This window comes from Saccharomycopsis crataegensis (genome assembly GCF_037102585.1).
Source record: "Saccharomycopsis crataegensis DNA, jcf7180000000072, whole genome shotgun sequence".
In the NCBI taxonomy this organism is placed as follows: domain Eukaryota; kingdom Fungi; phylum Ascomycota; class Saccharomycetes; order Ascoideales; family Saccharomycopsidaceae; genus Saccharomycopsis; species Saccharomycopsis crataegensis.
In genome coordinates this window covers 408,774-435,211 of record NW_027043819.1, presented here as the reverse complement: position 1 = coordinate 435,211, position 26,438 = coordinate 408,774, and the positions used below count along the sequence as shown (strand labels likewise).

Here is a 26,438-nt window from a genome sequence, read left to right as displayed (position 1 = left end):
CCGTGCGCGCTCGACATGCCTCAGGGAGAATTATGTCACAATCCATTATTTTTAGCTAGCAAATGGCAATAGAGTGTTCATTTTAGAATGGGAAAAATTCATTAGCCTCGTATCTCTACAAAGCATCCATATTTCCAAGAACCGTGAATGGCGTTCTCATTCTCATACAGACTTTTCAATAGAGATTCTTTTTACGCATATATATATATATATATATATATATATATAAAAGGTGGCTTACCCAAACAATATTCACAACTTGCAATTCTTTTGCATTACTAATAATCATCTTTGCTTATTTTTAACTCTTTCATATTATTATCTTCTTCATCCCTTTCAACACAATGCAACTCACCCAAATCTTAACTCTCACCGCCCCATTGATCGCTCTCACTGAGGCTGCTCCATCTGCCGGTATGTTAGGTAACATGTGTAACGATGCTACCCACAGATTCCAAAACTTTGGTACTTGTCTTTCCGAAACCCCAACCTTTCAATCCTTGAATAGCACTTTCTGGTACCAAGCTGCTAGAAAAGCCTTGTGTGGTTACTCCATGGAAGGGAACTTCACTAATTATATCCAACCACACAACAACATGGCCGTCAAACAAAAAAGTGATACTCAAATCGAATTGGAAGCCCAATATTTGTACGTTTTGAACAACCCAGACTCCAGTATTGATTCAGAAATTGATTCTGAAATGAAAACTGAAGTATCCTCTGGTGAAGTTCATGCTGAAAAACGTGATGGTACCTACGGTTTGGCACAATGTTTGAACACTTGTGAGCTCTTCAGAGAAGGTTCCAATGCTGTTCAAAACTGCTGGCAAGTTACTGGTTTAACAGTTATCTATGGCGTTTGTGAAGCTGGCTGCAGATACTATTACTAATTTACTCATTTTCTTTTTTTTTTTTTTTTTTTTTCGATTTGTTTGACACAAATACTTCTTCAATTCTCCTCGATCTCCTTTTATCTATTGTTGACTCATTTCGCTCAATTGAATAGTAATTTTTCGCTTTTAATATTATGATTCTTATTATTTCCTCAGTTTTTAATCAAGTTTATCCATTCGTAGTGTAAATTTTATGATATTTACTGACAGCTTAACTTATCAGGATCCCATTGGGCAGTTTTGGTAAACGCAGATGTATGTATCATTCTGCAAGCATCATATATTTCCAGCCGGGCAACATTTTTCAATTTTTTTTTTTTTTTCTTCTGCAATTTTTGAAGAAACTCACAATAATAAAATTGAACGATCGGTGCTGATAGAATATTTTGGTGAACACTTTATCAGGGAAAGAAAAATACACACATAGATAAAATATGCTTAGATCTTTGCAAATAGGGACCAAGTCATCAAGATCTGTGTTGAACAGCATAGCATCCCAAAGATCATTGCACACTGTTCCAAAGATTGAAACTATTGATGAATTGAAAGATACCGGTCTCAAGGGCTTGTATTCCGCCAAAGGTTTGGAAAGTGCCTGGTACTCTAGAGCCCAAAGCTATGTGAATAATTTGAACAAAGAATCCACCGATGGTGTAGCCGGTGGCAGTTTGGAAGACATAATTTCTACTTTTTACAAGGAACCAATCAAGAGATCATTATATGAAAATGCTTCATTATTATACAATACCAAGTTTGCCTTGGAATGTCTTGCCCCAATAAATACTTTCAACAGCTCTGAAGAAGTGGCATTACCACCAAAGGCCACTGTTAAAGATTTGCTTGCGGGACCGGTGTTGAACAGAAACAGCGCTATTAGCAACGTGCCAACTAACAACAACTTGAAAGACTGGTTGGTAGATTCATTTGGATCAATAGTAGAATTCAAGACCTTGTTACTCAACTCTGCTATGGCCATCAAGGGTGATGGTTTTGCCTGGTTGGTCGTGGAGAAGTTGGTTAGAAGAGCCGACGTTTACGAAACAATGTTTGTTTTGAACACTTACAACTGTGGTCAACCAAACTCCAATGCCTCCAAATATTTGGACGATTTGAAATTATTCCACCATACCAAAGAACAAGAAAACAAATTGAAAGATCCTGAAGCAAAATTGGCTTATGAAGAAGAACAGAAAAAGAAAAATAAGTTGGAATACTCATTCCAAAATACTTTGATCGAAACAGTTGACGAAGCTAAAAGTATACACCATGCCACTAAGAGACAATTTGTGCCAATATTAGCCATTGACGCTTCACCAAAGGCTTACTTGCACGATTATGGTGTCTTTGGTAAAAAACAATATTTGGAAAGAGTTTGGGAATCCATTGATTGGGATAAGATCGCTGCCAGATTACCACAAAGATCTGAAAAACTTCAACTCTAGGTGGGAGAAACATTTCACAGCATTGTACATAGCTTATAATAAAGAAGAATGTTCATATTCGTTTTTTCTTTGATTGACGGGCATTTTAAATTGTAAGAAAAATAATGACACAAAAAATACTGAGAATCTTAGATTTCCAAATCTCTAGCTTTATATCACCTAACTTGATTAATTTGACTTATAAGATATTGCATGATAGTAGTAGTGGTACTATCAAATTAAGAGATCGTTTGGTCCATTCGATCCCGATCCATCAATTGAGCCTCCTCAGTAAAAGTTTCACTCAAAGGTACTTCAGCTATTAGCTGTCAGTATGTTATGTGTTTGGGACAACTACCAGAGCAGCTTTGTGTTGTCACTAACCTGAATGTTCATGGAAGAATGTAAAAAGTAATTCTATCTTGTTGAGTTATTTATCTAATTTTCTTTTCTCTTCTCCTCATGAAATTCAAACATCATAATCAAAAGTACGTAAACGGTTAAAAATGACCATAACATCACAAATTAATTCCCAATTCCTTCTCGCACGGCCACCAAAAAGGATATTGAAGAAAGCATATAATATTGACGAATGGCGGCATGCTGTGTAGTAGTCGGGGTTCCCCCACCAGGGCTGCAAACACCATGCTTCCGCGGGTATATAAAGGCCTAGGAAAAAATTTTTTTTACTCTCTCTCCTCTTCTTTTTGGAGTTTTCTCTTCTTCAGTATTTAACCCACTTCTGGATTACCAAGCCATAAAAGTATGCATCGATCTTTGAATAGGCACAAATGGCCGGAAGGAGAGAAAATTAAAAAACCCTTTATAATATAGTATTAGAATATTTACTTCTATCTCTAATATCTGTTTCGCTTGGGGTTTATATTTCAAATCATTTTACTTATTTTTTTTAGCCTTTTTTGTTCTTTATTTTGATATTTTTAATCTCTGTAAATCCACAATCTTTCGTAAATAACCATTCAAACTACAATTTATCGCACGTCGTTTTGCTCGTTTCCTCAGTGCGATTATCAGGTTTTGATTTTAAGATTTTTTGGTCTTTTTTTTTTTTTTTTTTTTCACAAAGCAAAAAATATTGATGAGGCGATGATTCTGGCAAGCAATCTCTGTAATAAAGGTAGCAATTTCATATCATTTTAAAACAATGCCCTCGAGATCAGTTGTCCCATTGGAATCAGATCCTTCAATCTTCACCAATTTGGCCCATTCGTTAGGGGTTTCTCAACATATTGAATTCACGGACATTTACTCGTTGACCGACCCTGATCTTACAAGCTTTATTCCTAGACCCATCAAGGCCATCGTTCTTTTGTTCCCTATTGATGACGCTTTCGAAACATTAAAGAAGCAAGAAGATTCTAGCCGCAACGCCTACGAAATTCCTAGCAACCCCCAAGATGAGAAAATTTACTGGTTTCCTCAACGAATCAAGAACGCTTGTGGGTTATACGCTTTGCTCCATGCGGTTTCCAACACCGCCACCCCAGGTAATGGAGGTTTAGTACCAGACTCTAAATTGGCAACCCTCTTGGGCAAATTGCAATCGACGCGTGATTTTGACTCAAGAACCTTGTTGATTGGACAATTAGAAGGCGAGTATACTGAAGCGGCGCAAGATGGACAAACTGAAGCGCCACAACCGGACGATGAGGTTGGTTTACATTTCATCAGTTTTGTCTATAATGCCAAAGATAACCATTTATACGAATTGGACGGGAGAAGAAACGGACCGATTGATTTAGGAGAAAGCGGTGCCGATGGGGATTTATTGGAGGAAGCTCTGGTGGTTGACAAGATTCAGCATTATATGGAGATTGCCAATGAACAAAACCAATTGAAATTCAATTTGATGGGGTTGATTGCTTGAACAAAACAAACAAAAAAAAAAAAAAAATAAAGGAAACGATGATATTTAATTTAAGAAGATGGTATGACGAAATTATTATCAAATATATTCGTATTTAAGCAATAATAAGAAATACAACTTACGTAAAACTATGGAAGATACTTATACAAAATCTATATGTAGGCTTACGATCCAAAAAATAGGCCACACGCAGAGGGATATCAAAGAAAGATGATAGTGATGTAGATCAAATACTCACAGGTAGCCAAAAACACTCATGGATAACCACAAAAAAAAAATACTCACGAAATTTATGGCTGGTTTTGCAAGAATGAAAACATTAGCAAAAAGCAAATCACAGCAGCAAAAGTTAGACCACCGTGTTTTATATTTGTCCCTTAATATCAACTTTGTAAGATTTCTTATAAATTGCAAGGATTCTATTTTTGGTCTGACTATTAGTAAAATCAAGGATTTTCACCTCCCCTTTAGAGGTCCTACCAGTTTTCACGAGATGGTTGAGCCCTTTTTTCACCATGTACTCATCGAGTTGGTCAGGAGAATCGAATTTCAATTGTTTTTCGATGGCAGGAAGGTTCAAACTTCTGTAAACCCCCGACATTGTGTATAGAGTTCTGATACGGCATTTTTCAAGGATATTCGCCATCAATTTGATAAAAGTGTCAAAAGCTTGGTTATAAGTTCTGGATTTGTTCAACTTCACAATCTTCAGGTAATTACGATAAAACCCGACATAATTGTTGATAACTAAAGCGTCAAAAATCCTCAAAGCATAATCAATGAAAACATTATTCATTCTCATCTTGACTCGCGCAACCTTTTCTTTCTCTAACTTCATATTTGGTAAATTTGCCCTTCCTTTTTTCTTTTCAGAACCACCAATAATTCTTTTTTTTTCCGAAAATCCCCGGGGTTCTTCAAGTAATTCAAATAGCTTCGTTTTGAATATTTCTGATTGATTATTCGTAAGAATAAAATATAAAATTCGATAACTCAAAAATTCCAATTTATTCTTGCCTTCAACCCCCTCTTTATTATAAAGCACTTGGAGCCTAGTCTGACACTGGTTGAATTCTCCTAGATCATCGTTATCGATGGCGATTTTCGCGTGGGTTTCGTAAACTTTAACGGTAAAATCATCTTCAATCAACTGCACCGTCAAATCTTGACGGATCGATTTCAATTGATCACAAACATAATTATATTTCACCGCGCTGTTAGTGTTGAACTTATTTAATACGAACTCCAAAGCTTTTTCCAAAACTTCCGGTGGTCTAACTTTTTCTGGGACAGCTTCTGATGTCAATCTATAGTAACGTTTTTCCAAAGTTTGGCAAGTACCGACTAGTCTATCATCAGCACTGGCAGGGGTCTCGATCTTCGCCCGCTGCTGCGGTTCTTTATGGGCTAGTTCTTTCTGGAATCTTTCACTCCTCATTCTTTTACGGGTTTCTGAGTCATAATCATTCTTTGAATGTTGGTGTGGCCTTTTTTTGTTTGGTTTGTTAGTAACCACCTCCTGCTCCTTCTCATTGGCGGTGTATTCTGGCATGTTGCTCACCAAGTTCAAAGGGAACGATGCATCGAACGAAGGTAACTTTTGTAGTCTCCAATTATTGGTCAATACCTTCCCCTCCTTCATTGCTTGTTCAATTAAAGACTTGAGTTCTTCCTTCACTTTATTCTTCTTTGCAGCATCGAACTTCAAAATATCACAACGGTTGAAACAATCCAATGAGAATCTCTTCAAGGCCTCAGGATACCCTCCTCCTGCCGCTTTTTCAATGGTTTTCTTTGAAGAGGAGGAGTTATTTACGTTTTTTGTCCCCGACAACTTGGTTGGTTGAACTTCATTGTAGTGGGACATTGCTGATGTGATAAAGCACTGGAGTTGAGATGAGAAAGAAAAAAAAAGAAAAAAAAAAGATCAATTAAAAAAAGTACAAGAAGAAAAGAATATTAGAAAAACAAAAAAAATAAAATTGTTATAGCAATTGGGTTCTGTCCAAGAAGAGAACACAAAAAAAATAAAGAAACTAGAGATTATTATATCGGGGAGAGGTCTTTGTACGCCTTGTTTTTGATTAGATTTTTTTCCTTAAAAAAAAAAAAAAAAAAAAAAAACGAAAACCAATAAACCGTGGTTGTCACATGAGCCTTTTCATTTCATCACCAGCATTGGCGTAGGGCCATGACTTCATTCATTTACTTCATCAGTGTAATAACTATGTATTTTATTCATACACCTTTTACATTAAAGGAATTCATACTGGCGATCAGTTTTTATACATATAATAATAATAAACACAAATAAAAGAACATGTCCACATCGACTCTTTTATTGGAGCATGGATTTGCCGTATTCTCTTGATTTCTGGATCAATAAACTATCAGCCAAGACCAAGGCAGTCATGGCTTCAACAATAGGAACAGCTCTAGGGACGACATTTGGATCGTGTCTACCTCTGGCCTTCAAAACACCATCTTTCCCTTCGTAAGAAGCGGTCTGTTGTTCTTGAGAAATGGTGGCTGGTGGCTTGAAGGCAACAGAGAAGTAAATGTTTTCACCGTTGGAAATACCCCCTTGAATACCCCCGGAATAGTTAGTCTTTGTTCTGAATCTACCAGTGGATGGGTCCAAATAGAAGGCATCATTATGCTTGGAGCCCTTGATGCTGACACCGTAGAAACCAGAACCGATTTCAAAACCCTTGGTGGCAGGAATCGATAACATGGCATGGGCCAACAAGGCTTCCAATTTGTCAAAAGCTGGTTCACCTAAACCGGTTGGCAAGTTTCTCACGACACAAGTCACCACCCCACCGATGGAGTCATTGGCATCTCTGGTTTCTTCGACAATCTTGGTGGCTTGCTCAGCAACCACTGGGTCAGGACATCTGATTGGGTCGAAAGTGTCGACTTTTTCTCTGGTGATGTTTTCTAATAAATCTTGGAATTCTGGACTAGATGGGTCTCTGTTGATGGCGGCGGACCCAACAGCAGAAACAAAGGCAACAATTTCCACCCCGTGGGCTTTTTGCAAAAACTTTTCGGCGATGGCACCAGCAGCGACTCTACCAATGGTTTCTCTAGCAGAAGATCTACCACCACCACTGGAGGCCTTGATCCCGTATTTTTGCAAGTAAGTGTAGTCGGCATGAGAAGGTCTTGGGTAAACGTCGGTTTCAGAATAGTCCTTAGGTCTGTGGTCTTCGTTGAGCACCATCATACCAATAGGAGTACCTAAAGTCTTGCCATGCTCGGTACCGGACTGGATGGCAACCTTATCCTTTTCGTTTCTTGGGGTAGACAATTTCGACTGGCCTGGTCTTCTTCTGGTCAACTGTGGCTGGATGTCTTCTTCAGTAAGATCCAATCCTGGTGGAACACCATCAACAATACAACCAACAGATTTACAGTGAGATTCACCGTAAGTGGTAACACCTACATTATCATGTTAGTAACCTTTTCCGGTGGACCACAAACAGACGGGCATAAACACAAAATAAAACAAAACCAAGCAACGTTGTGGACTGTAGACGCAAAAAAATTAATTAATATATCTTGTAATACATACGGAACAAGGTACCAAAGCTAGACATTTTTTTATATAGATGATAGGGGGAAAAAAAGGTTTGCTTGAGAAATGGCAAACCAATTAGAAATGGGTTGAAATGGTGGGGAGGAAAAAAACCGATGGGTATGATTCATTTTTTCCGATGATGTTGACTGATTTTTTCACTTTTTTTTTTTTTTTTTTTCTTCATTTTTTTTTCCTGTCTGATGATGATCATGACACATTTTTGAAGAGCCTAAGAAATCAAACTTCTTACAAAGGCTAAGTATATAGATAAAAAGTATATACACCACATTTGATTTATAAAATCTGATTTATAATATAAGATATAATATATGTAAAAAATGATCAAGAAAAATACAAAGATAAAAAATAAAACAAAAAAACAACCAAAACACAGTCAACAAAAAGAAGAAAATCAACAGTTCGTCATGTCAAAATGGAAAAAACAAGAGCCACTTAATAAGAAGTAAACTCTTTTTTTTTTTTTTCAAGGACTTCATTCCACATAACTTTTTTTCCGGTGCCAATAAAACTATCATTTCACCTGTATCTTTTTTCAAAAAAGTTGTTTCCGTAATTCAAAAGAGAAGTCTTTAGATAACCAAATAATAATAAAGCAACAATAATGATCTAACAAACCAAAGACGAAAATAACACACAAAGAAATGAAAAGAAAAAGTGCAATGGAGGAAAATAACAAGAGTGCATGAAAGTGAGAATGGGAGTAGAAGGCAAGGTATAATATATATTCTCAAGAAGTCATTAATAATAACAATGAAAAAAAATAAAAAAAAAAAATAGGAAAGAAACGAAAAAAAAAGACAACAAAAACTAATCCCATAACCATGTTGAATTAGTTTCTACCTTGTCTTTCAACAAAAGAATCTCTTTTCTTATTGGCCTCAGCTTCTGTGATCCGCTGTTGAATCTTTCTAGCGTATGGTGTATTTTTCACAAATGGCATCAAAGCACCAATTTTATCAATGGCCTTATTTCTCAAGTCACCATCAGCCACTTCCAAGGCAGTTTGGACAACATAATTACCATATGGATCTTTCAAAACAGAAGCCAAGTTGTTGAAATTCAACACTTCTTCAACCAAGATATCACGAAGTTCGGTATCGGTATTGATATACTTCAAACATTTTTCTACAACATTGGAGGCAAATTTTTGGATGGACAAATCTTCCAATCTACCAATGATCTGTTTCCCAATGAGTTCGGCAAAGTTAGGAGTCAATTCATAACGCATCTTTGGTAAGAGATATTGGATAACATAGTTACCAAAAGGATCTTGCATCAACACCAACCCATTTTTCAAAACTTCTTGTCCTAATTTGACAAATTGGGTTTCATTGGAACGATCAAGACATTTTTGTAAAACACAACAACCATGACGGTGTGTAGCAACTTCGACCACGCTAGAGCAGATACCATTGATGATAAATTGACAATTCTTGGAGTTGAACTTGAACAAACATTTTTGAATAACGTGATTACCATTCAAATCCTTGATCAACCTTACCACATGATTGGACAAGTTATTGACAATTAGGTCAGTTTGTTCCTGAGTGGTAATGTATTCAATCATCTTTTGTAATGCTCTAGTACCATGCTGATTAAGAGAAATTTCGTCAAATCTACCACTGCAAAGCTTGATCAATTCTGTGCGTTGCTCTTCAGACAAATACTCAAAGATCTTTTGAATCAAATAGTTACCAAATGAATCAATCACCAATTCATAGATGCTAGGCTTGATTTTACGATAAATAATATCGATAACCAACTTTCTGTCGGTAGTTGAGTCTTCTAATTTCTTTTGCAAGAAACGGCAACCGTTTTGATCAACGCTAAGTTTCAAAATCTTAGATTCCAACTGTTCAAAAGGCACATTCTTATACTTGTTGAACAATTCCTTTTCTGAAGATTTCTTATCATCTTTCTTTGGATCAGATTTTCTTCTACCATTATATGGCTTAGGATTATTGTTGCTGTTGGAATTCATGTTGTTGGAATTGTTGCTATTATTCGGATTGCCATTGTTTGAGCCATTAATGGCTTGCATATTGATGTTTTGTTGAGATGTTTGTTGATGAACTTGCATTGCTTGGTGATGTTGTTGAGCTTGAACACCGTTTCCAGAATTAATGATAGTCCCATTATCAACGTAAATTGGAGCGAAATTCATTTTATCCATGGTCAAACTACTAGTAGGGCGATGGTTGATTTGTCGGTGACCATTTATAAAAGTATCCATACCATTATTGTTCAATTGAACATTGGTAGCATCGTCAGCAGTTGGCAAGTATTGCATTTTAGATAAATTAAGAGATTGACTCTTGAAGTAATGATGCTTGGATCCATGCAACCCATTCATATCATTATCGGCAAGAGATCTTTGTTCAATCAAAGATTCGTTGATTATTCCATTTTTCAAATCCTTAAAAGAGCCAACAGATCGTAAGGAAGGTTGCTGTTGCTGTTGCTGATTTTCAACAAATCTATAATCATTAATGGCACCCAATGAAGAAGTGAATTGATGTTGAGATTGAGATTGATGTTGCTGTTGCTGTTGAACTTGGATGTTTTGATCAAATTGACTGTTTATAGAATATAAGTTAAATCTAGAAGAAAGATCATTGTCAACATAGACAGAATCATATTGTTGAGAGGGATTGACAATCTGTTGGTTACCATCAAGAGAGTTCAAACCAAAATTCATGACGTTACCAACCGAAGACTTTCTAAATTCTTGCACATTCAATGTACTGGTAGAAGAAGTTTGAGATTGATTACTCCCCAACAAGATGTTGTCATTATCAAAGTTGTCGACATAAGCAAAAGAGCTATCATTCACTGTAGGTAAAAAGCTACTGGAGTTGACATTATTGTGGTTCGAGTTGAATTGCATGCTATTTTGCTGATAATTGTTCTGTTGAAGGTATGTATATTGTGGCTGTTGTTGTTGTTGTGGTTGAGATTGTTGCCAATTGGTCGATCTGAAGTTAACAAATCCACCATCCAAAGAGAGAGGTTTGTTACTATTGATACCAGGGTTGGAGGTAGGGTTTGCAGAATTCAAAGTTCCCTTTCTAAAGTTTTCATTAGAATTGGTGTATCTAATTGTATCATTGTTGATGGCAATTCTCAAAGAATCGTTTGATTTGGCAATTCTGAGGGACTCATTGGATGAAGCAAACCTTAACGATTCATTGGATTGAGTGAGAGAAGATGATAATGATGGAATTGAGCTAACCGAACCTCTGTGGTTTTGGGTAAAAGGTTGGTTTCCGAGACCATTCATACCTGTACTATTAATTACCTGATGAGAGGCAGGCAGGATAGTGTGAGAGTTGAAGTGTTCAGAAAACATGATCATGAAGTTTTCTTGATCTCTGCAGATTTTCTAGCAATTTGTATGGCACAAAGGGAGCGTTAAAAAAAATAAAGGAAACTATAATAAAATAAACAAATAATAACAAGCGGTTTCTCCGAGTTTTATAGTATATGGAGTATAATATAAATGTTGGGATGGTATAGTATAATAAGCGGCGACAAAAATTGAGCACCAAGAGTAGCGAAAATGAATTTTTTTTTTTTTCTTTTTTTTGTATTCAGCCAATTTGCGCAAAAGAAACAAGGGTGAAATCAATATTGTGATTGATATTGGGTTAAGACAAACAAGCCAATTTGATTGTTGTTGTTGATTTTGATTTTTTTAGGGGATTTTGTATTGGCGCTCAGGAAATTCAGTAGTCAAACATCAAATATTCTCAATTGAAAGACGAGTAAAATGAAAAAGTTCGACAAGTTGATTTTCTGGCAGAGGAAAAAAAAAATAGAATGGTTTTTGATGATGATGGCGATTTATATATATATAATATAGGATAGATTTTCTCTTGATTGATTTCTTCTTTTTCTTATTCTAGAATTCTTCTTTTCTCGAATTAAAAAAGAAGAGGAAGGACAAACAACACACAGTTATCGGTACAAAGATGTTAAGAGAGACATGCACTATAATACTCCACCAACGATCTGGAATGGTTATTGTGATGGTGGTATTGACGATAATAGCGTATGGAAGTCAAATAATTTGAGTGGGTGGTGAGGTGGAAATGCTTAAATCTTGTTTTCTGTTGCAAAACGAATCTGAAAAAGTAGTCAATAACCTCAGAGGAGTCAAAAACTGGACACTCACTGATACTTATAAAAAAAAACCGCGCCAAAAAACAATTTTCTGCAAAAACTTCTTCGGTGAGGGTTGTCGATGCAATCTCACGCAAGTATCAGACATACCGATTCTCACTGGTGCCGGAATTATGCACATCTAACTACATAATGATGCATAGTAGTAAGCCTCTGTCGCCGTGGCATGCCCACCCCAGCAGTGGTGGCCAGAGTCAACTTTTCGTTTACGCGAATGCGGTGGGCGCTGGCGATGGCGGGGTAACGGAATAGAGTTCGGCTGCGATAGCGTGATAGAGGCGTGACCAAGAACCATTACCGATCACTGATATACATACAGTGACAGTTGCAGTTGCTGGACTCTAGTTTTACATATATATAAATAATTGAATCATCAGCAATGGCTGCTACCGCGACTTTCAATGAGAAAGTGGTGTCCGTGACATTTTCAGACAGATTCAAGTCACATTACAACCATATTTGGCTCAGAGATAATTGCCATTGCAAACAATGTTATCATGATGTCACAAAACAAAGACTACTTGACACATTTAAGATCCCAACAGACATTCAACCATCGTCTGTTGAAGTAGATCATGTCTCCTCATTTCTTAAAGTGGTTTGGAATAATGATGAACACTTATCTACTTTTAGTTTAAGTTGGCTTAAGGCAAATGCTTATAATCCTTTGCCGCCAGGTAATGAAGATGAAGATGATGATGTGGATTATGGTTCTTATTCGCCTTGGAATAAGAAGGGACTCAGATATTTCACACCAGAGGTTGAATACGATGATGTAATTTCTACAACTGATGGGGTTAAAGATTGGGTGAACAAGACAAGTGCGTATGGTTTTTGCTTTGTGCAGAACGTTCCAGTTGATCCAATAAAGACCAAAGAGTTGATTGAAAGAATCACATTCATCAAACCGACACATTACGGGGGATTTTGGGACTTCACTGCCGATATGTCAAAAAACGACACTGCCTATTCCAACATTGAGATTCCGTTACATACTGATGGGACGTATTGGTCAGAAGCTCCGGGGTATCAGTCTTTCCATTTATTGAAGCACAATGGAACTGGAGGAACGACTTCCTTATCTGACGGATTCAATGTCGCTTATACTTTAAAACTTTTAAATCCCAAATACTTTGAGCTCTTATCAACTGTGCCTGTCGATTTCCATTGCGCCGGAGAAGAAGATGTGTTTATTCAACCTGTTGTCTCCAGGCCAATCATTATCGTGGATGAGCAAAATAAGGATAAAGTTGTGCAAATCCGTTGGAACAATTCTGATAGATCGGTATTGAAAATTCCAAAAAGTTTCTACCAAATGAACTCTACAGCCATGAATGTTGATTTTGTGGAGACCTTCTATAAAGCGATTTCTGCATTCAGAGAGTTGTTGCATGATGACGAACAAGAGATGTTTTACCAATTGAGGCCTGGACAGCTTTTATTATTTGATAATTGGAGAGTATTACATTCAAGAACTAGTTTTACTGGTGAGAGAAGAATGTGTGGGGCGTATTACTCTAAGGATGATTTCATAAGCAGATATAAGACTTTGAATAACAAAAGAGAAGACTTAGTTGCTGAGCTATAAATAAGAGTGAATTGCGAAGATAATATTGTTATGTATTATGGTAGGATGAGTATGTATTTTTCCTGTTTGACTGTTTAGGTTGGTGTATCAAGATTCAAGATTTGAATATATATCTTTCCATCTTTGTGTATTGTTATTTACAAGGTTCTAATAATTGACTTTCACCCTTAACGGTAATTTAAAATATAAAACCTTTCCACCCTTTGTTGCTTGTGTGTATATATATTATATTATATATAAGTGAATAATAAGTGTGCACACAACCAATTTACAACTGATTTCCAAGGGTATTCATTGGATGCTATTTAATTTAATTCTAGGAGAAGCTTGGATATCCATGTTGGACAGTCTTTTTTTTTTTTTTTTCTTTTTTTAGGGGGAATGGATCCTTCAAAAGACTGGATTTCTTGCCAAATGATTTGGATCTATTTGCAATATATAGTTTATTACTGAGACGTACCAAAAAGCTAATCGGATTTCTCATCCTGTAATTATTTGTGGAGAGATGGACGGTTGTACCTCAAATATTTTTGTTTTTGACTCTGTCCTTTTGCTGATTACATGTGTAGTAGTCGAGCACCCACAATAATTGTGCTACATGTTTTATATACACATGAAGCCGTACCGATCTATAGAGACGTCACAGAGCGCTAAGAGTACAAAAACAGGAATTTTGGGATAATGGTTGGGTGTAGCCGATTCCTCAAAATGATGAGGGGAGCTAATAGAGTATTTTGATGAGATTAATAATCTGTAGCGTATTATTATTGTGATCGATCGATGTTGAAGTAATCAATATGTTATTAATCGGCGATGGTGCAGAGCATTCCGGTCTGGGTGACCTCCCTCCACAAATGGCATGATTCAGCGACAACAGAGGCTAAAGTTGAAACACAAAAATAAATCATGACATGAGAATCAGAGGTATAACAATAGCGGTCCTGATAATAATCGTAAAAGCCATGATAACGCAGCAGCATCCACAATACTGTGAAATAATCAATGCCACTGACAACATCAATACACATTAGATATCTCGCACTATACGATAATATGTATCATCTGTCAATAAATAGCAACTCTTGACTTGGGATCGCATATCACTGACGATCTTTTTACGGCTAGTGAGATGATTGACACAAGCGAATGTGGAACAATCGCCCAGACTAAAATAATACTTGCCTCAACTCTAAGTAAGGCCATCTTCTACTTTCGTAACCACCCCGTCAGCGAAAATAGTGGGAAAAAAAAAAAGAAAAATATGTCAGAAACTTAAACATGGTGATGATAATACACACACACACACACACACACACGCGTGCGTATATTTACTCACCCAACAACATATCTGTGAACATGAAATATTATGTTGTTTTCCATATCTTCTCTTCTTGACCAAATATATAAATGAGACCAAACATTCTCCGATGTTTCAACCGAATCTTATTTATCCTGAAACTTAATCTTATTGTTCATTTTCACAGAATCGCGTGTTAATTGCTGACACTTATCCGTCAAAGATCTAATTATTCAAATTTCCCTAATTACCTCCCCTCCCCTCGCCAATCTTATTTATTATTTTTTATATTGGATGACCAAACCAATTAATTACATGTAGACATATCCCTTTTGTCTTACACTAGTCTCAAGTCAAAGATTGACGATTCTTTTTTGTAGATACTCCCATAAAAGACATGTCTCAAGCTCACAACCCAAGTCTCAAACCAATTTATGTTGTCAGCCCATAGAAACTCAAAGTAACCACAAATTGTAAAAAAATAAACAAAAATAAAATGATTATTCTACACTGTCTTCCAAAAGCAGAAACTTTTCCCTCCAGTAGAAATCACGTACGCTTTCATAAGGAAATCGTCAGCCACTGTTGTAAGATTAGGTAATCATTGTGATCCAACCTGACGGTGCGCATGGGCATCCGCACTATTAATGTTTATGTCATTGCAATAGCTAATTGCCACTGGTATCATTAGATACCAAGAGCACTAATACTGAAATAATAGATGAGGAACTCAGTACCTACCAGTAAACAAGAGAAAACTGAGTAAAGAATAACAATAAATAGTATTCATTTATTGAATACCACACCATCCCCAACAAGAGTTTCTCATTACCCGCAAAACCATAAAGTAGATACCCTAACATCTTAATCGTTTAAACCACTATTTGTACCTGTTAAAACCAATCAAAATGAATAATCAATAATGAAGAGGTGAGATTGGATTTCAAACAAGAAAGGGAGGATCTAGCTGATCTCAGTAACAATGTCTCTTCTACTATGAAAGGTTTGTCTTATCTTTTATAAGCTCAAGAGATTCTGCAAGAGCGCTATGCTCTAATCAGAAGAATAGCACTTGAAGATAAAAAAGAGGCCGAGGCTAATATGAGTGATAGTGACGGCTATATGAGAGTCTTTTCTTTTGATTTTGATATCACACGTCCATCAGGCCTGCCAGTTGAGAGAAAATTTCGTTTCAACAGAAGACAAGTCCATCGCCTAGTGGAATATTTAGGATTGGATAATACAGAACTTACAAAAGATGCATCAATTTGGACGCCCTGGGCTGGAATGTCTCTGTATTCCTCTTAGCCTATTGAAGGCCCCTCCTAGTCTCTGTGATATGTGCTATCTTTTCGGTAAAGATAAATCTGTGCTGTGTAGATGCATCAATAGCATGCACGAGATTCATACATGATAACTTCAACTATCTTTACGTATTGGTAGCTACAAAATACTAGATGAATGATTATATACCCTAAGAGAAATAGGACTCTAAAAGCAGCCTTATTATGACAATTTACTGTCGATGATGCCGTGATGATAGTTAATAACCTGAAAAAAAAGGGAAGCAATGTGCTTTACAACGGCCATGGGAAGCCGCACTATTAAAAAGTATCGATTCCTTTTGCGAGATGATGATCTAGTGTACTTGATGAAAGGACCAGTAGATAGTCCTGCACATCGTCCTAACCCATTTTGGGATGTGGGCCTTGAGAATAGGAGAAAGATTGCTGCCCCATGAACTTGTTCTTATACGAACGTTGAACTAGATATCCTAAAAAAAAAACTAACTGATCACATTATCAATCAGTGATATCACAAGCATGACAAAAAAACTGAATAATTACTAAGTGAATTTTATCATAATCTTCATGGAAGATTTCTTTCTCCCTCCCCCCTATATGTTTAGAACATGTATATATAGGATTGGGGGGAAAGGGTCTTTGTTTTGAAGTCTATTTTTTCATGATATTATATATTGTGGTAGAATGAATATATGGTCAATTATATTGCCCCCTCCCCCCCCCTCCTTTTTTTTTAATATCAGCATTGATCCATGCGTATTCTATATTATTTATCTGAAGTGACTTTTCTTAAGCTTGTACAGCTCCTCATTATTATATGAGTGTTATAAGCATAGTGGTAATATTCAATTTCCTTTTTCAATTTTTCAAGGTCTCCCTTATATTTTGTTCCCTTTTCACAGAACTCCACATCTCCGAAATCTAAAAGGCTTATTCTGTCTAAACTATCAGTGCAAATATTCAGAAGCCCTATATTTGTATATATTATACCGATGTCAGACAAAATTCGCAACTGGTGTAATAACTTCTGCATTTTTTTCTTATCATTAACCAAATCATTTGCATGCTTGAAGGTTTTCTTTTCCAGAGTAAGCAAACAAATACCGTGAAAATCATCACCGTCTTTGCACCAATCAATATTACCATATCCTAAAAATGTCGGGGCATTTATTGGGTCAGATTTTCCAGCCTCGGTCGAGTTGTAATGCCATATCTTCTTGTATGCAGAGATTTCTCGGTTGAATTTCTTGTAAGCTGTACTCAACCAGAGCGTCTCTTGGTATCATTAAATTCTTTGTCACTTCAAAAGGTGCATCACTGTCTAGGATCTCACTACGTTTAGATCCACTCGTTATATCTGGCAAGCCGGAATTATCTGAATGAAGTCTTTGAGAGTAATTTGACCTTGTCTCATCTATTTCACTTTCGCTTTTTTTAACACAGGCGTACACTTCTTCAACGATCATTTTAGACCTATTTGTATCAGATTTGAAATTTTCAAATAAGTAATCTGCGAGCATAGCCCTCATAGTATAGAAAGTGTCGGTCATTTTAACCTTCCGGAATTTGATTTTAGAACCTACTTTATTCCTGAGATTCCGCTCTTCAACAAATTCTAAAATATAAAATGTGAAACAGTCGCTAATGAAGCCATAATTGGAGCTCGTAAAATAACCCTGTTCCATGAGCTATTGTAGCAAGGTTCTGCCAGCATTCAAAACTTCTTCATCGTTAGTACCATTTATCATACTGTCCATTGTTCTTCCTAAATCAAACCTTTTAAACTCAATTGCCTGCTTTTTTTTCATCATCAGCACCGAGATCAGGGTCTCTCACATATGGATAATTAATCTTCTGCCATCAATTCTTTTGCACTTGTTTTGTTTTTATTTGAAATAGTTGTGGTATGTCTGCGAATAACAGGAATAATAAATGAGCAAGCAATCAGAAATTAAAACATGCCGGCCAGAAAGGCACCACTTCTTTTTTTTTTTTTTTTTTTTTTGACCATTTTCTGGGGAATTACAATTTAGAAGGGTGTATAGTACTGTTATCGATATCAAGGAATTGTAGCTAGCAATCCTGTAACATCGGAACTATTCGGTATTGGCTCAATGCTTAGAATATATCGGGCACATGGCTTAAAAAAAGACCCATGTTGTGGTATACTCTTATACATGCATGTTAGCTATAGCTATTAACCGAGCAGTGAATAATACAACGTTTAAAACACAACAAATGAAATGACTGTTAAAGTGACTAATGGTATGAAAATTAAAATGAAAAATAAAATTTAGAACAAAAAATAGATAAAAATAATAACAACAATAATAATAATAATATGCTAACGATGATATGTTCAATTTTTTTTTCTTGGTATCTTAAGTAATATGAGGAATATGTGTTTGGAGAAAGGAGAGAGGAGATGGGAGAGAAAGGCAAATGAAAAATAATTGCACAATTGGCAATATCTATACATATATATATATAGATTCATATTTTTTTTTTGATTTTTCAACCATACCTCAGCTTCTTTTCCTTCTTTGACTTACTTTTTGAATAGCCCCAGTAGAGACAACTTTCTCATTGACGCTAGTTTGGCTAACGATTCTGTGTCTGACTCGAGCACCCGAACGACTACGAGTCTTTGCCACTTCAATAGAATCTTGTTCTTTTAAGTTATCTTTGACAGCCTTACCAGTAACAGATCTAGTGTAGTGTGCTGGCGTTGAGCTCAGCACTGGACTTATTTTCCCAGAAACGACAGAAGAAGAAGAAGACGAGGTAGCAGAAGGTTGGGGTGGTGGCGACTTGTTGGAATTTGGAGAAGTGATTGAACGTAACACCCTCCAAGACGATTGTGGCGACCTGCGTCTTCTTTCCGCACCACTAATGGTTGGTGTTCTTTCTTGTTTTGTCGAAGAAGGTTTTGACCTAGGGGTTTCTGAATCATCTTTCTCATTATCGTCTCTGACTTTGAAACTTTGTTTTTTAGTAGCAGTTGTATGAATAGTTTCCTCTAAAGAATTGTCGATCTGATGATACACTTTTGGAGATTTCTTAACCGTAATGGTTTGTACCTTATTATATCCATTTTCTTTGCTCAGTAATATGTCTGCTTCTTGATCTTCTTCTTCTTCTTCATCATTGGCAACATTTCCAGCCACGTTATCATTGTTTTCTTCGTCAGAATTGGTGACAAATGAATTAGACACATATCTCCCATTATTTCCCTTTCTTGGCTGGCCTGGAGACGTGATTGGTACAGCAGTATTCAAAGAATTCTTCATTCTACCCGACACTCTTCTACGGCTATTGATCATCGGGGAAAAAGTTCGGCCATGGGCTTTCCGTTGCTTTGCCTTGTAAGCTTCATAAGATATTAATGAGCAATATCCTCCTAACTTGGCAATCGGCAGCGTATCCAAGATCATGGTAAACTTCCAATTTCTAAAATCATTTTGATGTAAATATAACCAATGTTGTTGCGGACCAACCACCATCCCTGGACGGATCATTCTCATATAACCGATACATTCATTAGCAGTGAACCCGTGGGTATAAATCAAGTGGGCGCCAATCAAACAACCGGTTCTTCCTAGCCCCGCTTTACAATGGACGGCAATCTTCCCACCTTCGGCAATAACCCCTTCCGATACCCCAATGAAGTTCTGGACAAATTCCATGGTTGGACAAGTCCCATCGTCGAAAATCATATCTATATGTTGGATCCCTCTTTTTGTGAACTCGTTACTATCGTATAAGTGACTGTTTAATCTGACCACCATTTTGACATCATGCTTTTTGAAAAACCCTAATACTTTCTTGAACGGTTCATTTAATGGCATTCCCGGCTTTGATTGTTGCGGAGATGCAAACGCGATGAAATCCTTCGAGACAATATTCAAATCCCCTTGGTCGACCCTTTCATATTGTTCGAATTCTTCTAGGTTGAAATTGGTCAAATCAAGCATTCCTCTTTCTTTCGCTCTCCATACACCGTATACAATGTCTTGGATGGTAATTTCAAAATCCGCCGCTGAGTAACCCGCATCTCTAAATGGCATCAAAGGAGGTTCTATTTGAGAAATCGGTTGTAATACCTGATGCGGCGACCATGATTGGATTAACACCATATAACAGCAGAGCAAACACGTAGCATTAGCTCTGGCCTGAGGACTGCTAGACGAGTAAAGAACGATGGCTTTGCCCTGATTCGAATCATCATTCAAAATATTGTGTAATACCACTGCAAATCTGTACAAATGCCCCATATGCAATGGCCCAAAATCTAAATGGAACGCATTGTAAGGCAAAGAATCTTCAACCGTGAAAAATACAAAATCGTCATTGTCATCTGGAGCATGGTTGTACGAGCCTAGATATATCCGACCTGTGAAGTATTAATGTGTTAGTATTTCTGTTTTCCTTTAAGATCGTAAAAAACAATAAACAAACAAAGATCATCAAGTCTGCAAAGTCACTCTGTGAAGTTGAAAATAGTCAATAACAAAAAAAAACAAAAAAAAACGTACCTCTGAGAAACTCTATCATCGGAATACTAGAAGGATGTCTGGCCATGACAAATGGGTACAACTGTTATTGTAGAACAGTCTGTAGTAGTGGTTGTGGTTGTGGTGATGTGATTGTTCGTATTATTTAACAAAGAAAAAAAAAAGTAAACAAACGGAGGAAAAAAAAAAATTGGGGTTACGATACCTGGTCGCACCGATCTCATGGTAGAAACGATTGAAAAGTTTCTGGAATTATTATCGTCGTTTTGCCACAGACAGACAGGGCCGGCCATCCAAATAGAATAATAATTACAATAACTATAATAATAGAGAATGCTAGTAAGTTTAAAAGTGATTGAACAATATCGATTTTTTTCAACTTTCATATACTAACGCCTTTTTTTTTTTGCCCAGTTCAAACCGTGGTCAGAATTCGAACGAGCACCCCGTCATGCTTTATCTGAGGATTACCAAGATGAAGACCCTTTAACCAGTAACAAAGTACCATCGTTCAAGTTTTCCCAGAACGTCAGTTCCACGCAAGATCTAGAAATCAATAGAAAAAACCCACTTATTGTGGCTCCTTATAATTTGAAGTTTGTGCTCGATGCATTACCAGTGACAAAATCGATCATCGCCTCCATCACCATTACCAAAGGTCGCAAATCGGATGAAGGATCAACCACAACAACAACCAGCGTTAATGATGATGATGATGATGATGGTTACTTACAAGATCAACAATTGTACTCGGCTACTGGCCAGTCCGAAGCGTTTTCGACCTTTGTGGTGGACATTTTATCCCTTGAAGGGTTGCAAATCAACGTGGTAGCGATGCCAAATTTCACCAATTCTCACCCGATGATAAACAACCAATTGACAAGATATTTAATAGAACAGATACTATCGCCGGAAAACATCCTCTTATTGAGTCCTTGCTGCATCAACTACAACGAATCGTTAGGAAAAGTGATCAATTTCTCCCACGATGCACCATTGGCCCAAAAGTTTGCCAATATCAGCTTTTTAAAACCTCCACATTTCGTCTCGGGAATCACCGCATCCGTGATGTCGTTTGCCACATTGAAGAATATCCCAACCGTTAATTTGGTATTAGACTCCGAAGGGGTGGCCAATTTTGAAAGAATTAATGAGGATTCGGTGTTGGAGATCATTCAAGTTTTGGGGAAAGATTATTTCAAATTCGATCAAACCCAATACAAAAAGTTCAGAGATGTTGCTGTGAAGAAATCATCATTGAATGATTATGTTACTTCAGGAATGTATATATAATGTTTATGTTTTTCTTTCTGTCTTGTTCTTCTTTCCGATTGTAATGTCATTCTAAGCAATGTACCACTTAAACAAAGTCTCGAATCAGGATTTTTAAAAAAAGCTCAGATCCAAGTCTGTTGTCCTACTCGAAAGAGTCAAATTAGTAACCCCAGAAAAAAAGAAGAAATTTTTTTGTTTTATATTATGCAATAGCGAATGAAGATGACGAATTAATTGTATAGAAAGTCAACGGGATGATAAAGTTTAGAATGATAGGTATGAATTTTAAATATGCAATGGTGCGATTGTAACAACAAATGAAATGGGAAGAAAAAACGAGTTTTGAACAGTTTTAAAATATAAGACAAGAAAAAAAAAAAAAAAAAAGATGAAAGGGGAAAACAAAGCAATAATAGTGGAAACAAACAACGGTTTGTAAGTCAAATGAATAAACTAATCAAAATGAAAAAGTCTTGAAATCCTTATATTTTGGACCAAATTCCTGTTAATTCCCTATTCTTACCATTTCTTTCTCCTTTTGGATTATGATCCAAAACAAAAGCAACATTAATATGTCAAACAAAATGAGTGCCTCAAGTGCCTGATATTGCAAATCAAACAACACAACATCACATTTTGGACTTCTTTCAAGAGAGAAAGGACATAAGCTCCTTCTCTTCTTCTGGACCCAAGTAACCACCCAACAAATCAACAGGTTGGTCCATTAGCACGTTATTATTCTTGCCTTCTGTGACAGCATCGTCATTAATGGTGTTACGGGCATCAATCGAAAGTAACTTGATACGTTTTCTAGGCGACACTGAAATCGGAAGAGTTTCATTTTGAGTTATCGCTGAATTAACCGTGACATTATTTTCTTGGTGATTACTATTGTTGCTTCCGACCCGATTGTTCATGATAATGCTATTTTCAGTATTTGCATGGGCAATGGTGGAAGTTTCTGCAGAATTAAAAGAATTCACACTGCTATCGGTCATATTATTGAGACTGTTGGCAAATGAATCATCATCAAACACATCACTCACCGTCCGAAATCTTTTTTTCAGCCCTTCGATGTTGCTACCAACCGAAGGTCTGATAGCACCAGCGTTAACCGGAGTAGTGGAATTGGAAGTAGAGGCACTCATCAAATTTGGTTGTTTAATGGAATCTGGCGGTAAATCCTGATTATTAATGAAAAACTTCTCACCATGAATTGATAAAAACCCACCCAATTCACCATACCAATCCAACCATTCACAAACCCAACACTTGATGTTCCATAATGCTTGGAATTCCGTTGGACGGGATCGGGAAATTGCTTTCAACGCAGAATCAAATAAGCAATTGAACGTCAACAAAAATAATTCTGGGGAAATTCTGTTAGAATTATCTGGATTCAGAGGACTTTTTGAAACATGGCAAGCTAGTTGTGCAAAATAGCTCAACCACGTAGAGATGATTCTTTCCATAGGGATAGATGAGGTTTTGGAATTATGTATTAAATGTGGAATATCTTGGTTGAACACTTTTATCAAGTTGGCACAAACAAATGTGTTAGTACCAGCTAGCAATGCCAAAGGAGAACTTTCATTGATGAGCTTTTCGGTATTTACATTCTTGATCCAAGCATCATGCAAAATTTCACTTTCTGGAATTTGCTTTTGAGAGGATACCTCCTTGACCATGGCAAAAGTTTTACGATTCTTCCAACCAAAGTCACAAACATCAACAATCTTACCCATCAATTTACCAAATTTTCTCGCGACATTGACTTTGGACATGACCATCTTTTGAGGCAAGTTGATCAAACTTTCACTGAGAAGTGCCGAATAGTTATTGGCAATTTCCCTCAATTGGTTGAGAACATGTTGCGCTGAAGCTTCATCACTAGAATGCTTTACAAACAACTTGAATAGCATCTTAAGAATGGATTGGAACAACACAAAATCACATTTCAATAACCATGGCAAGATTGGTTCGGAAATATAAAGTTTGAACACTGGGTTAGTTAATGATCTTGGAAACGATCCCAATGTTTTCCCCAAATCTTTAACTTTCATGTAACGAACCGATTCAAAAATTGCGGTACAATGAGACTTGTAGAGTGATTGTAAAGTTGTGGCAATATCTGAATTGAAGTTTCTTGGAATGTACGGATCAATTGGCGGAAGAGTCAAGATAAAGCTGGAAATATCATTCTCGCTGAATGCTTCCAACGAAGGGAACAAATCTGGGAAAAATTTTATTGGGAAATTGCCCAAATATTTGTTAACATTAACGGCGTTCTGAACTGGTAACGACAACAGCAACTGTGGGATATTTTTTGTGTCAGTAGGGTTCCCGACGGAGTTGTTGTTGTTGGCATAGGAGGTAGATGAAACTGGGCTCAATTCAGTGGCGGAATAAATAGGAGAATTAACTGAAGAATCGATATCAAATACGCTTCTAAGAGGAGATGAAACCTCTGAGTTTGATAACTCACTTCCAATAACACTGTTGTGGTGGTGATGAGCAAAATGATGGACTGGGGTACTAGAACCACTGGTTGGGATCACAATAGAGCCATTATTAGGGGTGGCGATACCGCCGAAAATGGCGGTTGAAGCCGGGCCGATTGGTGTGTTATCAAGGAGAGTTATCCCACAATAATGGTATTTACTCTGACCTCTGACACCATATCTATGAATAGTAATACAAGGGTAAATCATTCTAATCAATTTACCAAATAAAGCTGGCGACAAAGAAGCAACGCCATGATCAGCACACACGGTAACGTATTTGGCGAAAATACGATTTCTAGGAATATGACCTTCAGGTGCGACTTTACAAGCTTTTTTTAACCAAGCAATCCCAAATAATTGCAATTTTTTCAGCTTTGGCAAAGTGGCGAGCTTATTTTGAAACTGGACTCTATCAATTTTTGCCAAAGGATCCAATGATGCGTTATCAGTAGGATTGGTGTTATTAGGGTTACTTTTACCATTTTTTCCGACAACTTGTTCGGTTGCTTCAATTTGACGAATTAGTCCAGCCAATTCTCTCAAATTTTTAAAATCATCGATGTTGTTCAGCAACAACTTCAAGTCTATATCTGATTGCGTCAAAGGCTTAGAGTTGGCAGTTTTCTTTTTTTTATCCTTTGAATCAACAGCGGCAGCTTTAATAGGGATTTTTGTTGAACCTGTTGGCTTGGCTGCTTGTTCTTTTAACATTGGACCGTTTTCTGGTTGTTGAACAGATGAGGGCAACATGGTGGTAGTTCCGTTGAGGTTAATGGGCTTTGAAGGCACTTGCATGATTCTAGTGTCAGGTTTTGGGTTTTCTTTGACAGAACTGGATATTACTGGACCATTATCAAGGGAACGCAAATCACTAGAGACGACGTCACCACTGCTAGAAACTGGGGTACTCTGGTCCTTGACTTGGGAAACCAACTGGGGCAAACTGTTTGACTCTTCAAAGCTTGCAGCGGGTTTGACAGGTGGATTTCCATTAATGTGAAGTTGTTGATTGTCGTAGGGGTTATTGAAGTTAGGTTTGCCATTTCTATTTAATGGGTTGTTGGCCGTGTTCATGACAAGTTGTTGTTGTTGTTGTTGGTTTGCGACATTAAGGAAGTTTGGCGGAGAGGGTTGAAGGACGTAGCCTGGAAAATGGATGTTTTGCTGGTGGGGAAACTGATAAGTGTTGTTATTGTTGTTACCAATGACGCACATTTGCGGAACGTTCACCAAAAATTGATGTTTTTGTTCAGGTAATATCGTATGGGAGACTGGAGTATAATCATTGTTGATGTTATTATTGTGGGAGTTATTAGACATCTATCAAGATAATATGAAACCAAAAAATTCTTAAACCAACAAGGGCCAAGGAGATTAAGGAAGAGCGAGGCCTTTGGAAAATAGAATACAGACGGTAACAAGCAAAACAATAAAACAATGAAACAAAAACAACAAGAAAAAGAACAACACCAAAGGAACCAATATCAACGGCCAGAGAAGCTTGCAATGTGAATTGTGACCAATTTTTCAATTATCGTAGTCCCGATGAGATTTTTCCTTTTTGGGGCAGGTTGTCACCTTGTTAACAGCGAGAAACAAGATGGGATGAATAAACGGTTGATATGATATGTGATACCAACAAGACCTTTATTATTATTGTTATTATGAAAAAATAACTATGACTGTTAGTAGAAGGAAGGATGGCAGGTTTTATTTTATTTTATTTTTTAATTATTATTTTTTTTTTTTTCTATTGGTGTGTGAAGAAAAAACTTGTGTACAAAAGATAAAGCAACAGCAGCAGGGAACCAACAATTACAGAAGACGCACCAGTAATTAAAAAAAGGGGGGTTTGGAATTGAACAGCCAGGGAAGCAGTGGAATATCAATCTAGGAAATATAATAATATATATAGTTCTTTCTCTAGTGGGCGATACTGACATGACATGAAGGGGACATGGCACGGTA

General features: G+C 36.9%; 12 protein-coding genes across 12 annotated transcripts; 6 read left to right on the top strand and 6 right to left on the bottom strand. All coding sequences in view use genetic code 12, as the record gives it.

Moving 5' to 3' along the window:
• Positions 1-344: 344 nt before the first annotated feature.
• DASC09_001840 (uncharacterized protein) lies at positions 345-890 on the top strand (the record flags this gene model as incomplete). Its single annotated transcript, XM_064993787.1, has 1 exon — positions 345-890. The coding sequence occupies one exon, from the start codon at positions 345-347 to the stop codon at positions 888-890; it is 546 nt and encodes a 181-aa protein (XP_064849859.1).
• Positions 891-1,327: 437 nt separating this feature from the next.
• MRP1 (mitochondrial 37S ribosomal protein mS43 MRP1) lies at positions 1,328-2,335 on the top strand (the record flags this gene model as incomplete). The annotated part of the gene is made up of 1 exon (XM_064993786.1): positions 1,328-2,335. The coding sequence occupies one exon, from the start codon at positions 1,328-1,330 to the stop codon at positions 2,333-2,335; it is 1,008 nt and encodes a 335-aa protein (XP_064849858.1).
• A 104-nt stretch (positions 2,336-2,439) lies between these two features.
• Positions 2,440-2,640, top strand: DASC09_001820 (uncharacterized protein; the record flags this gene model as incomplete). Its single annotated transcript, XM_064993785.1, has 1 exon — positions 2,440-2,640. The coding sequence occupies one exon, from the start codon at positions 2,440-2,442 to the stop codon at positions 2,638-2,640; it is 201 nt and encodes a 66-aa protein (XP_064849857.1).
• Positions 2,641-3,479: 839 nt separating this feature from the next.
• Positions 3,480-4,202, top strand: YUH1 (ubiquitin-specific protease YUH1; the record flags this gene model as incomplete). The annotated part of the gene is made up of 1 exon (XM_064993784.1): positions 3,480-4,202. One exon carries the CDS (start codon positions 3,480-3,482, stop codon positions 4,200-4,202), a length of 723 nt encoding a protein of 240 aa, XP_064849856.1.
• A 364-nt stretch (positions 4,203-4,566) lies between these two features.
• Positions 4,567-6,069, bottom strand: THP3 (Thp3p; the record flags this gene model as incomplete). The annotated part of the gene is made up of 1 exon (XM_064993783.1): positions 4,567-6,069. The coding sequence occupies one exon, from the start codon at positions 6,067-6,069 to the stop codon at positions 4,567-4,569; it is 1,503 nt and encodes a 500-aa protein (XP_064849855.1).
• Positions 6,070-6,540: 471 nt separating this feature from the next.
• Positions 6,541-7,804, bottom strand: ARO2 (bifunctional chorismate synthase/riboflavin reductase [NAD(P)H] ARO2; the record flags this gene model as incomplete). Its single annotated transcript, XM_064993782.1, has 2 exons — positions 6,541-7,646; positions 7,780-7,804. The coding sequence occupies 2 exons, from the start codon at positions 7,802-7,804 to the stop codon at positions 6,541-6,543; spliced, it is 1,131 nt and encodes a 376-aa protein (XP_064849854.1).
• An 831-nt stretch (positions 7,805-8,635) lies between these two features.
• Positions 8,636-11,161, bottom strand: DASC09_001780 (Pumilio-family RNA binding repeat-containing protein; the record flags this gene model as incomplete). The annotated part of the gene is made up of 1 exon (XM_064993781.1): positions 8,636-11,161. One exon carries the CDS (start codon positions 11,159-11,161, stop codon positions 8,636-8,638), a length of 2,526 nt encoding a protein of 841 aa, XP_064849853.1.
• A 1,206-nt stretch (positions 11,162-12,367) lies between these two features.
• On the top strand, positions 12,368-13,576 carry DASC09_001770 (uncharacterized protein; the record flags this gene model as incomplete). The annotated part of the gene is made up of 1 exon (XM_064993780.1): positions 12,368-13,576. One exon carries the CDS (start codon positions 12,368-12,370, stop codon positions 13,574-13,576), a length of 1,209 nt encoding a protein of 402 aa, XP_064849852.1.
• A 3,776-nt stretch (positions 13,577-17,352) lies between these two features.
• DASC09_001760 (uncharacterized protein) lies at positions 17,353-17,862 on the bottom strand (the record flags this gene model as incomplete). The annotated part of the gene is made up of 1 exon (XM_064993779.1): positions 17,353-17,862. The coding sequence occupies one exon, from the start codon at positions 17,860-17,862 to the stop codon at positions 17,353-17,355; it is 510 nt and encodes a 169-aa protein (XP_064849851.1).
• An 840-nt stretch (positions 17,863-18,702) lies between these two features.
• On the bottom strand, positions 18,703-20,758 carry DASC09_001750 (CDC14 family protein phosphatase; the record flags this gene model as incomplete). The annotated part of the gene is made up of 2 exons (XM_064993778.1): positions 18,703-20,570; positions 20,713-20,758. 2 exons carry the CDS (start codon positions 20,756-20,758, stop codon positions 18,703-18,705), a joined length of 1,914 nt encoding a protein of 637 aa, XP_064849850.1.
• A 266-nt stretch (positions 20,759-21,024) lies between these two features.
• DASC09_001740 (uncharacterized protein) lies at positions 21,025-21,984 on the top strand (the record flags this gene model as incomplete). Its single annotated transcript, XM_064993777.1, has 2 exons — positions 21,025-21,030; positions 21,106-21,984. 2 exons carry the CDS (start codon positions 21,025-21,027, stop codon positions 21,982-21,984), a joined length of 885 nt encoding a protein of 294 aa, XP_064849849.1.
• Positions 21,985-22,613: 629 nt separating this feature from the next.
• On the bottom strand, positions 22,614-25,790 carry DASC09_001730 (RFX family transcription factor; the record flags this gene model as incomplete). Its single annotated transcript, XM_064993776.1, has 1 exon — positions 22,614-25,790. The coding sequence occupies one exon, from the start codon at positions 25,788-25,790 to the stop codon at positions 22,614-22,616; it is 3,177 nt and encodes a 1,058-aa protein (XP_064849848.1).
• Positions 25,791-26,438: the final 648 nt, after the last annotated feature.